Source organism: Pelobates fuscus, chromosome 1 (assembly GCF_036172605.1).
Source record: "Pelobates fuscus isolate aPelFus1 chromosome 1, aPelFus1.pri, whole genome shotgun sequence".
Classification (NCBI taxonomy): domain Eukaryota; kingdom Metazoa; phylum Chordata; class Amphibia; order Anura; family Pelobatidae; genus Pelobates; species Pelobates fuscus.
This window is the reverse complement of record NC_086317.1, coordinates 408,235,831-408,252,070: the sequence shown is the minus strand read 5'-3', so window position 1 is coordinate 408,252,070 and position 16,240 is coordinate 408,235,831. Positions and strand designations below refer to the sequence as shown.

Below are 16,240 nucleotides of genomic sequence, written 5' to 3'. Positions count from 1 at the left end.
AGTCTGACGCATGGCGGGAAAAAACGAAACTAGTGTAAATTATCAAGTCTGCCTTATCATAGGGAAACAACTAATCTGCCATCATACGTTTTTAACCGCTTAAGGACACATGACATGTGTGACATGTCATGATTCCCTTTTATTCCAGAAGTTTGGTCCTTAAGGGGTTAAACAAATGGAACCATTCATCTAGAAAAAATATTGTGCAGTGTTACTTAATGTACATTTCCAGCTACTGGGATTTTTCAACTCCTTTAATACTGAACTGGCATGACAGCTGCCCAGTAAATATTACACAATGACAGCGGATGTATATCGATGCTCTATGGATTTTTAAAAAAATGTCATGGTTATATGAAACATTAATATTGTGTGCTTTTCCCATTCAGAACACTGGAATGCAATTGCAAATTAATTATCCTCCTTTATAATTCACGATGGTGTTTTAATCTACTTGCTAAAGCTGTACAATTATTTCTCACGAGAGTCCTAAATATCACATGGCAACCAGTGATTCTGTGCAGTAACTCCAACTCTCAATATCTCATGCATGAGTAACTTGCAGAGCTTTTCTAAGTACTGCAAAAACTATATATCAAGTGAAATCTAACAGGGAAAAAGAATTAGCACATGCAAATATGGCATTTTAACACTGCCAATTAATTTAGAACCATAGAATTCTTGTTCTGTATGTGCTTTCATTTGGTTTAAACTAGTACCTAAAGTGTAAGTTATATTAGTTATTTAGTGCATCTATTGAGACTTAAAAGATTTAGAAACATAAAAACATAAAATGTGGCAGCAGATAACAACCATTCGGCCCATCTAGTCTGCCCAATTTCCAAAATACTTTCATTAGTCCCTGGCCTTATCTTATAGTTAGGATGGCCTTATGCCTATCCCACGCATGCTTAAACTCCTTCACTGTGTTAACCTCTACCACTTCAGCTGGAAGGCTATTCCATGCATCCACTACCCTCTAGCCTAATTCCTCTTGTTGCGGTAGGTTTTCTTCTTTTAAATATAGTCTAATCCTTTACTGTGTTGATTCCCTTTATATATTTACATTAATAAAGGTCTGACACCTCCTACACAAGTGAGTTATTAGGCTCACAGTATCCTATGCCTGCCTAGAGCAGGTTCAAATTTACGGAGTAACTGTTCTGTTTTTCTACACATATGTAGCTTAATCCATCTGTTAAATACAAACTGACATTGCAAGTTCAATGGTAGTTTTGGTACTCGTTCGGAGAGTGTTTCCACTGGTGTAGTGGGTAAGAAACAAACACTGTTAAATACAATTTTTTTGTATACAAAGATGATTTATTTTTTTAAATGACCTGCCTCTCATTTTTGTTCATTATTCTATATTTGGTATTTACAGTTCACTTTACATTGCCTTGATTTATTACTATGTCCTGTAGAGGTAGCTATCAAATTACTGACATTATTAAATATATAACTTACAGTGGGGCCAACTTTTCCTTGAGGGCCAGCATCACCAGGACGTCCAGTGAGACCCTGTAGAATGCAAAACAATCCATTAGCAAATAGTGAAAGTATCATAGTGTCATATAAATCAGTATTCTTGAAACCATTTTCAATTAAAGGACTTACATTATGGAAGTAAACCGAGAGGAGTTATGAATGTTGTACATGTTCCTTAAATGTCATTAATTCCCCCAAATCATGTCATGCCACCTGAGTTACTTTGTAGAGGGATATGTTTTTAATATAAGGGGGAGTACAGATATGCCTTGATCTCTTAGTAGGAGGGTTTATAGGGGAGACGTCACTTCTCTAGAAATTACACCATTGAATGAAATATTGAAAATCACCTATAACTTCAGTTAAAATTTTTTTGTGTGATGCTCCATTTCCTTTGAAATTTATATTAAATATTTGGTAAATTGCATCACAATCCAGGTCAGTTGAGGCACAGCCTGGGCACAAATTGCAAATGAGGAGGAGAAATGTAAACATTGTTTCATTTAAACTTTTCCCTGTATTCTTTATCTGTGCTGGACAGGGCTTATTGCAAAGACTAACAGGGAGCTAAGATGAAGGTGCCCAATTTCAGAATAAACAGGTGTTGATTTCGACGTTTGATTTTATTATTCACACCTCACAAATGCACAGTTGTTAACTTTAGGGGATTAATAAACATAATCATTGAAAGTTACAGCTTCTGTTTAAAATAACATTGAATCATTACATTTAGATTACCAAACTAAAGATAGTTGATTCTCTAGATTCTAGAGAATCAGGATACCTCTTGTCGACAGAATTTTAGCATCAGAGGTTCATAATTTCTACAACACTGAACAAAATTCACTGGCCTTTACTTTTGGTACAGGTACGCACATAGGTTACAATGTATTTAAAGTTTGGTGCAGATTTGCCTGGCTCAAAAATACTTATATCTGAATTCACGTAGACAGCTGAAACACGGCTTCAAAGTTAATGAGCACCATGGATCTGTTGAAATATGAATTTTATATATACCGTAGTCCTTTTCCATTTTAAAATGGTGCAAGCAGAGAGAACACCCCTGGAGATTTACTCTCATGCAAGGAAGTAAAGTGCGGTGGTGGCAACAGACAGTCTAAAGCCTCAAGATAGCACAGCTCTAAGCTAATTATCAGACATGGTCCCATTTGGTCCAGAGTTGATCATGTGCGGAAGATCTTTCATTTTTATACAATCTTAAATGGCACTGCTGTTATAATGCTACTGCTGCTGTATTATGTAACTATTTTGAGTGACTGAAAAATTCACTATATTCTGGTCTTCAAGCTAGAATTGTAAATACCATTTTTAGAATCACTTACTCTAGCTCCAGGGAGACCAGGTTCGCCAGGACGGCCAGGATCACCATTAGCACCCTTTGGACCACCAAGGCCAGCAACACCACGTTCACCAGGAGCTCCCTAAAGAAAGAAAGCAATTAGGATAAAGTTTAACCCACAGAAGAATAGTTAGTGGTATGTATTATGCATTGATAATGCATACATCATATTGATTACATCAGATGTGTTTAGATAATCCTTAAAGAAATAGGTCCATAATTATACATTTAAGGTAAATGTTATATGCATGAAGGTATTTTATCCCATATTCATTGCAACAGTTTCCTCTTAAATCATACTTGGAAACCCTCTGTTTTTGTAGTAGACTTGCTCTGAAGAGTCAGATATGAGATGTAGTTGTTATATATCCAAGGCATGGCTCAAGTTAAAGATGGGGGGGAAATCTGACTCCTTAAATGGTCTTCCCCATTTTGCTGGCTCCCCACTACTTCCTTTATACTATTGTCTACTTTTTAATTATAACCCTATCCACGTGCATAAGCAACCTATCCCTTTCTGCCTATGATCTTCCCTTTCATGCCCTGATATAATGAGGAAGTAGAAGGACTATGGGCCAATCACTCGATGTTCTCCAAAATAAGATTCTAAAATCATTGTAAAGAACCCAGTGCATTTGGGGAAAACCTGAATCTAACACATAACACTCAGTCTGGAAAACCTGAAAACATCTCAGCAATGATGATAGAAATGATAGGTATTGTCCTAAGTATCTCAGCTAGGTTAGGATTTAGAATCTTAAAATAAGTGATTGGACAATTTATTTTGCAAGTATGAGCAGTGCTAGGCAATATATGTCCTTAAAGCTGATGGCTATAGCTGCTTGTTGTTTCTACCTTCTGATAGATGTAGATACATTATTGCATTTAAGAAAGTCCATATAAAATGAGCTAAAGAGAACTACCCATACTAGGGAATTAGTCACTAAGAGGTAAGTATGGCACTGAATATGTTGGTAGAATATATTTCCCATGATGCTTAGCCAGTCAGTCACGATACTCAATCCTGCACCCTTTAGGCTGGATGTCATCATGAGGAACATAGTCCAAAAGCACTTGCAACTTTAAGGCTAATCATCACAGACTGAGACAAAATTGGTAATAAGATGTATGCAGAAAATAACTAGCCATTGGTTTGCTAAAACGCACTTTCTAAAAAAACATTGGTTACAAAAGTTAAATAAAGGAAAAAAATGACTTTACCTTAGGGCCAGCGAGACCATCTTGACCAGGGAAACCACGGTTGCCAGGAGCACCCTATAATACAGATAAACAATAGGATTTTTTACTAAATTAACTTAAAAAAAGATATTTCACAGAACATCAGTACTTTAGGTCTTATTTCTCATTTCACAGTATGTTTAATTAAAAAGATGGGTACAGATTGTACAGCTAGTGATGATATACCAAAATGGCTCCTGGAGGACACTGGAAAGTTTCACTTTAGTTCCAGTTCTGTCAGGATTGAAAGATGGCTTCATAGGAAGGTTGTTGGAACTTGGCATGTATTGTATTTATTGCATGATGCATGCAGACATATATGTCATATTGGCTTAGAAAATATATGATACTTGTGTAGCAAATTATTACTGGATTTTTATTTTATTATTCTGGATGACAAATGATCAATGGGTCTCCATCTTTGGAATCTATCCCTCTCCATGTTTAATGTACCTCATCCAGCAACTGAGTGCCAACCTGTCTGCCAATTACATTGATCAGCACCCACGGACAAGAGTACATGGGATTACAGTGATTTCAGCAGTAAATCCCATCACATGTGCAGTATTCCAGCAGGCATGGGCATAACACATAAACAGAGGAATTAAATACATCATGCATGCACTTTAAAAACTACACAACATGCAACAGCTAAATAAAGAGATGAGACACACTGCACATGCATCACACACATCACATAAGTATATTGCAAACTACACATATATAACACACAAAACAATCACATAGCGTACATCAGACAACACATACGTAACTTGAATCACACAGTCCCACACTACACATCACATACTAAATATGCATATTGCACACTACATATCATAGACACATGACATACTATACATGCATATTACGCATGACACATACACAAAACACATCACACACTACACAGGCATAACATATGTTACTCAGACACACCACACATTACATTACATACATCACATAAACAACCTTCAATGCATCATGTGTGACACACGCCATATACATACATACTACACATATATCACATGCATATGTATAACACACATTACCTGCATTTCTTTAAACGGCATGCATAAGTAAAGGACAACAATAGGACAATGTGTTGTGTTATTGAAATAATTAGTCTAACTTTAAAAAGTCTTGTATAACCGTGAATTATAAATTTTGTATGAACTGTTTGATATAAGTGCATTTTCTGAGTGCCCTGTCAATTTTGCCTGTCCTTGATTTTTCGCTCTCATTTGTATGACTCTTTGAAGCTTCATCTTTTAGCAGTTCGGTCGCCAAAGAAACACTGAAATATTTATATATATATATATATATATTTTTTTTTTTTTTGTATGCCTTTGAACAATTCGATGGAGTACAGGTACATAAAAAGGTTCTGGTTTGTTTTTAAATCCCTTAACAACCTACAGGGATTAACTGGTAATTTGTACGGAGAGACAGAACACTTATATAATTTCTACTATAGCTTTAGATTGCTATATGTTACTGTGTAATCATGTTTACCAGTATTCAAAGATGCTCAGCATTATGTTAGTTGATAAACTAACTGATAATGACTCATAGGTAGAAATAATATAATGGATACTTACTCTTTCGCCAGGAGGACCAAGTGGACCAGCAGCTCCAGGTTCACCACGGGCACCTCTTTTACCTTCTTCACCAGCTGGACCAGGAGCACCCTGAGGACCTGATGGCCCCTAAAATCAAAAAGACTCAAAGATGTCAGATGTGTGCAAACTGGCACCATTGTAGTTTTAGCATTTTATGGCTCTTCCACCAAACTCCAAACTATTGCAATTATTCTTGAGTGAGTTCAATCATACATTAAGAGTTCTAATGAATGCAGTAATTTAATAATTGACTTAAAAAATAAATAATAAATAGTAGAGTTGGAAAAAATAATATATTTTGCTGTACTGGAGATTATTTCCCACTGGGCTATTTTAGTCATTTTGTCAAGCCACTACAACTTGACATTTTGGCAATTAAACCCATGGTTTGCACATCAGAAGTCTATATTTTTTAAACTGCTATGTTGTTTAGTTCAATATTGGAAAGGATAGATATCCTTTCTGTCATTAAGATAATGTGCATTCAAATTATTTGGCTGGAACAAGAGAATGCAGCATAGTCAATTGGAATTACTGCATGTTCTTTGACAATATAAGAAGTTATAATATGTTTAAGATGTGAATAATAAGTAGAATAGCCTGAATTTATCATAATAAAAAGTTAAATGGTGTAATACTTACGATTTCTCCTTTGGGACCCTGTTCACCCTTGAAACCTGCAATACCAGGATCACCCTAAAACAAGACAAGCAGGTGTTGAACATTTCTGCTAAAGACACATTTTGGTATAATGCAACACAAGGTTATGTTATGACGCTACCACTATATTTTAAAATGTCATGGGACAATTATTATTATCAGCATTTATATAGCGCCAACATGTTCCGTAGTGCTTTCCAATATTATAAGAGTGGGAGATTAAAGTGTACATCTAAATCTTGCAATTGTGGATAAGAACTCAGAACATGTAATAAAGATTGTTTATATAACTGATTGGGCCTAGTACTTTGAAGTCATTTAATAGCCTTCATAGATTTTTAAAGCTCTGTATGATATAATCGAGATCAATTAACACTAAGCGAGAGAATGAAGAATGCAGAAAAAGAGAAAAAGAGTGCAGATTACTGACTTACCGTCTGACCTTTGGGACCAAGAGGGCCTGTAGCACCCTGAGGTCCTGGTGGGCCACGTGGACCAGGGAAACCAGGAGCCCCAGCAATACCGGGACCACCCTAAAGATGAAAAAATATATATATTACTTGTTACTAAACTGTTCTATATGTAGTAATATACTCCAATGTGTTTTATTACCACCAATAGCTTATACCCACCAAATTGTATTATTTATTTATAACCCCAATGATTGATGTAAAATCAATTAATATACATTTCCCTATATAAAACTAATATATGTGCTACTTACAGTTGAACCTTTAGATCCGGGAATACCATCAGTACCAGGATTACCCTAAGCAAATAGAAACAAAAGATGTATTATACACAGTAACATACATTATCAGAAGCAAATGTTTAATAACAAGAAATTATGATCGAAGATGACTAGAAATTGATTATACAACACAGCCAGCTATACAGTTGTTGGGGGGGAATTCTAATGTTGACTATTATTTCTCCTCCCGGTTATTAGCATATACCGGTACATAGGAGCTTGTTTCCTTGATTACCAATACACAACAGACACAAGAATTATAAAAGCAAGAAAAGGTGTACTTTTTCTAAAAAACGAATTAGCAATATAATAATAGAATATATATTTGTGTTTTGTGCCTAGGACAAAGCCAAAAAAAAGGACAGGGTTCTAAGATGTTGCTACCATATAGAGAAATTAATCAACTGCCAAGGCTCCCCGTTTTTTTTTAATGTGCTTGTGTTGTAAGTACTTACAGAAGCACCAGAAGGTCCAGGAGATCCAGGTGTGCCAGACTCTCCCCGGGGACCTTGAGCACCCTCCGGACCACGTGCACCAGTTGGACCAGCTTCACCCTGAAAAATGGAAATGACAATCAGAGATCAATGCTTCTGTATGCATGCACCCCCATATTATATAAACCTTTTTTGATAAGTGGAAGACTTAAGAAAGTCAGGATATGCCCTAATAAGATAATCGAATTCCGTTCAAGCATGGCTACTTGAAAACGCAAAGAGGTTAAATGATCAAATAAAATAATTATTTCACACATTAACACATATTTTTTTTTAATTTCAAACTGATTTGCTTAACTGATAGGCATGTATAGGTACCATAAACTAAATGTGTAGGTGAGCACTGAATGTGGGTATCTAAGCAAGTGTACTATTAACACATGAAGTATAATATATTGATGCAGAAAAAAAGATGTATAATTGATTAGTGATATATTTATTAAATAGTTTGTTGACAAAGTTATGCCATAATGCAAAATTTTATATCCAAAATGGCCAATTTGGCAAAATACAAATTCCACTCTTCTACGTATCAGTTGTTGCTTAGTAATCCCAGGCAAAGAAAAGGGTATGCTAGCTAGCTAAAATTATAATTTTTTTTTCTTGTAGCTAATCCAACAGTGTGGTTTGGTCTGTGGTCTAGGTATTAAGCTCTAACATTTGTGCTTATTCTAAAACTAATAGATGTGTGCCTGTGGGAATTAATAGTTTTTATAACCTCATTAGCACCACCTAGTGTCCAGTTATATGTATTGCTTTTTGACAGGATTTCCACACATTTATCCCTAACGTACCACTGAATATATAAAAAGCACCACAGCTCTACGTGTATGGATTATGCATTTAAAAGACAGTTTACAAAAGTGCCAATATCCATTCTGCATTGTTATAATAAATTAAGAGACACCTCCCCAGCTGTCAATCAAACAGCCGGGAGATGTGCTTCCTCCTTCAGATAGCTCAACTGAGCTAACAGAAGTGGTAAATGCGCCTGCCTTCTCTCCATTCCTCCTAACAGACTTCATATCAAACTGAATAGCAGACATATGTGCGTACGAAGTGACAGATTCAGAACATCCTTAAAGAGAAGCTTCTGATTGGTTATTTCCATGTGAATTGAAAGTTTCTAATGGGAAAGAAGAAGGGGGTTTGCAAGGTTGCAATCAAACTACAGCTTTTGAAAGCCCTTTTTGATATATCCACAATTACTATTTGCATTATTAAATGTAGGCATGTATTCATTGGGGGTATAGCTACTGCTAGAGGTTTTTATCATTATTTTTCTACGTATTTATTTTTTGCACTGTGGAGTGGCCCTGTAATACTAGAATTAGCTTTAATGTTATCCAATATGATTGCATAGGCATAATGATGCTAAAAAATAAATAAAAAAAAAACTATCAAACTATGGTTTTTACTTAACTAGGAATTCAAATTAAATTTTAAATTTAAAGCTAGAATAGCTGAAAGCATAGCTGAAAGTGGATTTTCACAGTTCATGTATTTAGACCTTAAATTTTAAATTCACTTTGATTCACTTTGAATTCTCACTTTTGTGTATAACAAATATGCACACATCTTACACTGCCTGTTCTAAAGCAGGGGTGTTTTTTTTTTTTTTTTATAATGGAGAATGATTTGAGAAGACTATCTTAATTCTCTTAAATAAATTATTTCCATCACTAAATGCATTCCTGCTATCAATGTTTTATGTCTAGCAAATAATTATGAGAGTTATAGTCTCAAACATCTGAAAATAGGGTGCAGTTCAGTACCCCAGTTTTAAAGGGCTAACACTATCAGTTTAGTAAATATATTGTAAAATGTAAATGTACTGTAAAATATAGTATGGAAAACATAGCAAAACATAATTAAAAACAAGTATGGTGTATATATGAACCAATCACTTATAGAAAAGGGGTTTCCTGTTTATGTGAAATACACACAAAATCAGCTAAGATTATGAGATTTGTTTACTTAATTCAGTTGTATTTGGAATGGAATGTATAATAATTGATATGAAAACAATTGTAGTAAAAAAAAAAAAAGCAAAATGGTATTGGTTGTTACACTCTGTCAAATGAACAAAATAGTTTCAGAAAATAAAGTAGCCAAGATGTGACTATAGCTGAACTGGAAAACAAAATCCATATTAATACTTATTATCCTTAATATAGCCTAAATGTTGCAATTAATTTTTTAACCCCTTAAGGACCAAAATTCTGGAATAAAAGGGAATCATGACATGTCACACGTCGTGTGTCCTTAAGGGGTTAATTTACTACACTATGAGGTTTCACGGATAAACCCTCATGAGTTAAATCAGTATATTTGTTTGTATCTGTCATTTAAAGCCCAACACTTCACTGAAGATTCTAAAACAATGAAATATGCTGTATATAACTGTATAAACTATGCATTTACGTAGTGAACTTTGCATAAATGAAGGGAACCAGTGTAAAGCAATATATTTAATATATTTAAAGTTTAAACTCATCTAAATGGGGTGACACATATTCTAAATGTGGGAAGATATCCCTAAGAATTTTCCCATCAAAAAAGTTTGTACAATTATTGGGGCCTGTAGCAAAAAGGTAAAGTCACAATCAGATAGTGGACAAGGAGTGGGCAATATCATTTATTTGGAGAAGAGGGTGTGGCTTCTCATTGAGACCCAGCCCACATCCCAAAGCAGAGGACTCTGGGAGCAAATAGAAATAAATGTACTTTTTACTTTCTTCATACATAGTACTGTTTATTTGGTTAATAATATTATTATTAATATTAATATAATTATTGGAATTTGTAAAGCGCCATCTTATTACACAGCACTTTACAATATTACAAAAAGGGGACATTTAACAATAAATGAGACAATTACAAAATGTTACAGGAACAATAGTTTGATGAGGACCCTGTTCAAACGGTAATATGATGAATATCACAGGTCTTGCTTAAAAAACTACCATGCTATACTAATAGTAAATGTATAATTTCTAGCAAATATACTTAATATTAATATTATTTTCCTGCAAAACATCAATTTCTTAAGGAATGCATTTGGGAACGTTTGCTTTAAGGATAAATTGAATGCTTTAAAGGACCACTCTAGTGCCAGGAAAACATACTCGTTTTCCTGGCACTAGAGTGCCCTGAGGGTGCCCCCACCCTCAGGGACCCCCTCCCACCCGGCTCTGGAAAGGGTAAAGGGGTTAAATCTTACCTTTTTCCAGCGCTGGGCGGAGAGATCTCCTCCTGCTCTCCTCCTCCGATCCTCCTCTTCTCCTCCCCGTCGGCTGAATGCGCATGCGCGGCAAGAGCTGCGCGCGCATTCAGCCGGTCACATAGGAAAGCATTCATAATGCTTTCCTATGGACGCTGGCGTGCTCTCACTGTGATTTTCACAGTGAGAATCACGCAAGCGCCTCTAGCGGCTGTCAATGAGACAGCCACTAGAGGACATAGGGGGAAGGCTTAACCCATTCACAAACATAGCAGTTTCTCTGAAACTGCTATGTTTATGAAAAAATGGGTTAACCCTAGAAGGACCTGGCACCCAGACCACCTCATTAAGCTGAAGTGGTCTGGGTGCCTAGAGTGGTCCTTTAAGGATAACTAGAATGTTCAGGATTTCTCATCTCTTTTTTAATGACAATGTAATAAATGTTCTCGCAACTCAATGTTGGTTTCCAAAATACCTGTTTGGCAATGAAAATGTTCCTTTTTTCGAATACTTTTTTAAACAAAAGATTTTATATGGTTTATATGACAACTTTTATTATGTTTCAATGTATCTTCCTTCGCATACTTTTTGTACTCTTTCCTAAATAGTCCAAATCTATTAAAATGAACTTGTTATTATCTCTAAATGTTGCTGGAATTGTTTTCTGTGTTTTGGCTTTTATCTCCCCTGAATTGATTTTGTCCTTGAGTGTGTTGTTTTATTCATACAAGAACAAGCACCGAGGCATTCATTATTGTCTCCCATTTACAAAGGGCCTTGTTTATCAAAATTCCAGGCTGGACCCCTGTACTGTCTGGTTCCCATAGAAACTGCTGAAACTAGATCCCTGGGAATGAAAAATGTAGATCATGAACAACAGGGCCTCCTATTCAGCTCCACACTAAAATCCTGGAGGAGCAAGCACTGTGTATGCTCTTCTGTAGCCTTTACTTGAACCCCTTTGTCACCCACTGTTCTAGCCTAATCCTTTTAAGTACTTAGTAAACCGTGTGTCCTGTTTGTCAGCTGATTAAAATATTGTTAAATTTACATTAATTCACAAATTCCTAGCTTGATCTCAGGAAGCTGCAGTCATTAGATCCCCCCCCCCCCCCCCCAAATATCATCTTCAGCCTATGTTTGCATTAAATTCGTATATCTACACATGCACACAAACATTTTTAAGTTAGGACCTCAGATAGATGGCATTAACAAGAAGCCCGATTTTGATCACATAATTGGCATTTCACCAGCAAGCCATTAATTATAATTAATGACCAATAATGGGTTCTTGCCAGTAAGAACATGGTCTAAATATTTCGTTATATTTTTAGCATGTTGAAGTCTAAATACAAAATACATCTACATTCCCAATCTGATACGAAATTATTAAGTTTTGTTAATTCTTATAATATGCCTTATGAGGTGTACCATTAACCCTTGCAGGCCAACCATCAACCACTCAAAGACCTAAGAGGTCTAGCTATGTTGTCTACCTTGCTGATTCTATCTGATCTATGCTTTATGAGAATTACGAACGCCGCACTGAGCTGCAACACTTTGTGGTGAAGTGAGATGCAAATTTACTTAGCTGAGTTAGAAGTTAAAAGGATTGTGTTGTGTTCTAACCACAGTTCACAATTTAATGCCTACATCACTGCTGTTATGAGACAGTTTTTGTGATAGAACCAGTATGAAAATTCACTTTCATTGTCAGCTAGTATAGCAGATCAGAAAAGCATCCTTCGGCACTCCAGGTGTTAAGGACTACATCTCCATTGATGCTTTTGCCAGCTATATGGCGGTAAGAGCATTATGGGAAATGCAGTCCACAACATCTGGATAGCCGAAGGTTGCCTAGATTAGAATATACACTGAGCATAAAATATCCTTTTGAAAAAATCCCTAGATAGTAAAACCATCACCATATTTAGGTAATAGTCATTCCATGCAGGGATACTTTGTAAATATGACATGATTTGTGGCGTGGTTTAAATGAAGCATGGTAATAAGTTTTAGTCATTATCTAGTTTGTATCTACCAGATGCACAACTGCCTGAATATACGGAAGGCTTTCCATATTGTTCAAATACATTCTATGCTCGATTTATGTTATAGTTATGGAAACATATCTACTATGTCTGAAAGTGCTTCTAATAAAGCATCCTTTGTGGTAAAATAAGAAATTAATCATTGAAGCTAAAGCATTCCCACAAATAGGAAATTAAATGTTTTTTTTTTGTTTTTTTTATGGAAACCATTCAAGCACATTAGGACAGAAATGTGGATGTGGGATTTAAGTGAAAAAGGACCATCTCTCCTTAACAGGGATGCCGGTCAATTATGCCTGAAAATAAAGCTTCAATTGCTTTCACAGTTCTGTTATTCCAAATCTGCATCCTCTTCTAGCAGGCTATGAAGTAAGTTGTGATTTGAGCACCTTTTTCACACTGTGTGCATGAGAAACTAAACTAAAGTGAGAATTAGAAGTAAATTCAAAATGAATTTCAAATTTAAGTTTAAATTACCCAAACTGAGAAAGTTCTTTAAGTCAGCTGTGTTTTCAGTTCCGCTTCTCTGGCCTTACATTTGAAATTCACTTTAAATTCTCACTTTAGTAAATAACCCTCATAAGCTATATTACAGAATAAAGTCACTACATGTTATATGTTCACAAGACCATAATCATAAGCCCGGATATCTACTGCTGAGACTAAAATGTTTTGCTTCTGGACATACATGGTGGTTTTGAAACTATATAGATCTGTCTTTTAATGGCTTATTCAAAGAAGGAATTTTTTTAGTGGTTTTTCTGACTCATGACAGGTCTGATTGCTAAAGTGATAAGATATTGGTTCTCTGCGTGTGAATTCACACATACCTTAGAGCCAGGGGCACCGGGGAAGCCAGGAGAACCTGCAGGACCGACTGGACCCTGTAATAGAAAAAGAGCGTTTTAGAATTTACAGGGAAATCTTTCGGTTAACAGCTGGAATAGAAAAAGAGATAAAATATTATCTTTGTAACCCGTCTGACAGGTTTTCTAAGAGGCACAAACTTTATAGCCAAAGAAAGATACAACAGATATTTTAACTACTCTCATTAAGGAAGCAATAACATATGGAGCTTAACATGACACTTTAAGCGGAGACATTTCTAAAACATGCAATATTTTTAATTCAGCCTGATATTGTTACCATAATAAGAAAGATGAAATCAAAAGAACTATAAACCACTAACATTATTACCAATAATAAGAATAATAGCAATAACACAAAATCTAAAAATAATCATAATAGTGATAATTAAATTAATGAGCAGCTTTGTATTGTATTAGTGTATACTATGTATCTTCTCATTATTAATCTTATTACAGAAACAAATGAATCAACTTACTGGTGGGCCAGCTGGACCTGGAAGACCATCATTACCACGAGCACCCTAAAAGGTAAGAAAAGTAAATAATGCAAGATTAAAATATATCCACGGATATTCAAAAAGATTTAACTAAAATTAATGATACAAATAGTAAATCAAATATTTATGTTTCTAGTCGAGATGCAAACTTCTTTTCTGGAAAAAGTGCAAGAAATTCTTCTGCACACTGCCACACTGTGGATGATATGTGCCATTGCGCACACTTTATACACCTGCATCTAGTGTCTGCTAAATTTGGAAATATTTGGGAAGGTTATGCAGGCCATCATAACATTTTGAGGGAATGTTAGACAAAAAACAAGTGGATTTCAGTGCTGTCCTAACATAATATACCAGAGAGGAACAGCTACTGTCATGTATGTCTTGCTGTTCACTTTCCCAGCAGACTAAAAGTACTATTATGGGAGACCCTTTCTTGAAGTATGCAATACATTAAAATTAACATGTATTTATATATGTGAGTGAATGATAAGGGAGGCAAGAGGGAGAGGTAAGTGAGACTGTTTGAATTTGAACAAAGTTTCAACATGTTTTAGTTTTGTTCAAACTGCAACATGAGTTATGGCCACAGGGGGCATAATCATTTTAGACTGTATTTATTCTATTACTGGATACTTTTTATATTCCTCATATATAATGTTTTGTTGAATTCTATTTGTTGAGCACTGTTTAGCAGGAATTGACATTCATAGTAAACCCTGTCAGCAAAAAAAATATTTTGTGTTGACTAATTTATTCACAAAGTAGCTTAAAAGAAACCCGAGAAACAAAACGATAACTTTAATTCGCCCTTGATCTCTGAAAGTATTCTCAGGCCTCTCTTATTATTCTATTACAATTCTCCATTTTTTTTAATGAGGTTGGCTGTTTTTGTAAAATGGGCTAACTCTAATAAATATGAACACTAATAGCGTAGATCATGTTACAAAAACTCATTAGGGGACCAATTTACACTTCCTTCCTCCCAGAGGTCAGCCTTATCTTACACTATGTCTTGAAATTGCATCCTCACCATTATCTCTATTATATAACCTATTTCGAACTTCCAATGGTAACAATTCAATTATTTTAGTGAGATTTTTAAAGGGGATTTATTCTAATATTCCAATATATAGAGGTTTTGGGTTTTTTGATCACCTAAGATGAGGGCTATGAAATTAGACTCATAAATCTGCAACAGACAATCAAGATCATATCTCTATTTAGCAGCTTAAACCAGCTTGCTACATCAGTGCCAGCCAGTTAAATGCAGTAGCATGATTTGATATAGAGTAAAATAGCAGCAAAATGTGCATGTTGAACTAGAATATATAAGTATATAAAAGACAAACTAGTAAAATCAGTAAACCAATGTTACAGTATGGAGGAATGTTGGAAACAAGCCCAAACAGCAACCTCTTTAAGTGTTCAAACCAAGACCGTCTGCTAGTGTTACCAGGAAGCTCTAGGGTAATAAGGTGGGGTTTGATCAGCTATATCATTGCCACATATATTTACATTGGCAAATCCCCTGAACTAACTTTTTTGTTTGTTTCTATAAGTTTAAAAATGGTGGTTATTTGCGTCTGTCTGCTAAAAATAACAGTCCATTAAAAGTAACAAAAAATTGTCGGAAGTTTATGTATCTATTTTAAACAAACTGACTTCGAGGCCTACAGCAGACAAGAGTCTACTAGCCTGTACATGTAAAAAATAAACACCTATAGGAAAAATATAATCCTTAGTAACAACCATGATTATTTAAGTCTCACAAGTCATGTCAGGTTTTTCCCCACAGAGCTCACTTCAAAGATAAATGTAATACAAAAAATCCCTAAATTACACTGAAAAAAAAAAAAACTACAACAACAATAGACTGAGATCCTAGCTGCTGGAACTGATGAATTTGGTAATTATTAATACTATTGCCTGAACATATACACCTTCCTCGTATTAATGAAATAGGGATTGGCTTGATATATTATTTTTAAC

General features: G+C 35.2%; 1 protein-coding gene across 2 annotated transcripts in view; it reads right to left on the bottom strand.

Annotated features, from left to right (window-relative positions):
* The window catches only part of COL2A1 (collagen type II alpha 1 chain), a 54,546-nt gene that overhangs the window by 21,059 nt on the left and 17,247 nt on the right, over window positions 1-16,240 (bottom strand). For both annotated transcript variants that reach the window (XM_063428204.1, XM_063428211.1), the window contains 10 exons: window positions 14,228-14,272; window positions 13,713-13,766; window positions 7,570-7,668; window positions 7,088-7,132; window positions 6,798-6,896; window positions 6,346-6,399; window positions 5,683-5,790; window positions 4,070-4,123; window positions 2,832-2,930; window positions 1,468-1,521 (listed from right to left, as the gene is read on the bottom strand). In XM_063428204.1, the coding sequence (XP_063284274.1) occupies window positions 1,468-1,521; window positions 2,832-2,930; window positions 4,070-4,123; window positions 5,683-5,790; window positions 6,346-6,399; window positions 6,798-6,896; window positions 7,088-7,132; window positions 7,570-7,668; window positions 13,713-13,766; window positions 14,228-14,272 (711 nt within the window). The remainder of the gene's footprint in view (window positions 1-1,467; window positions 1,522-2,831; window positions 2,931-4,069; window positions 4,124-5,682; window positions 5,791-6,345; window positions 6,400-6,797; window positions 6,897-7,087; window positions 7,133-7,569; window positions 7,669-13,712; window positions 13,767-14,227; window positions 14,273-16,240) is intronic.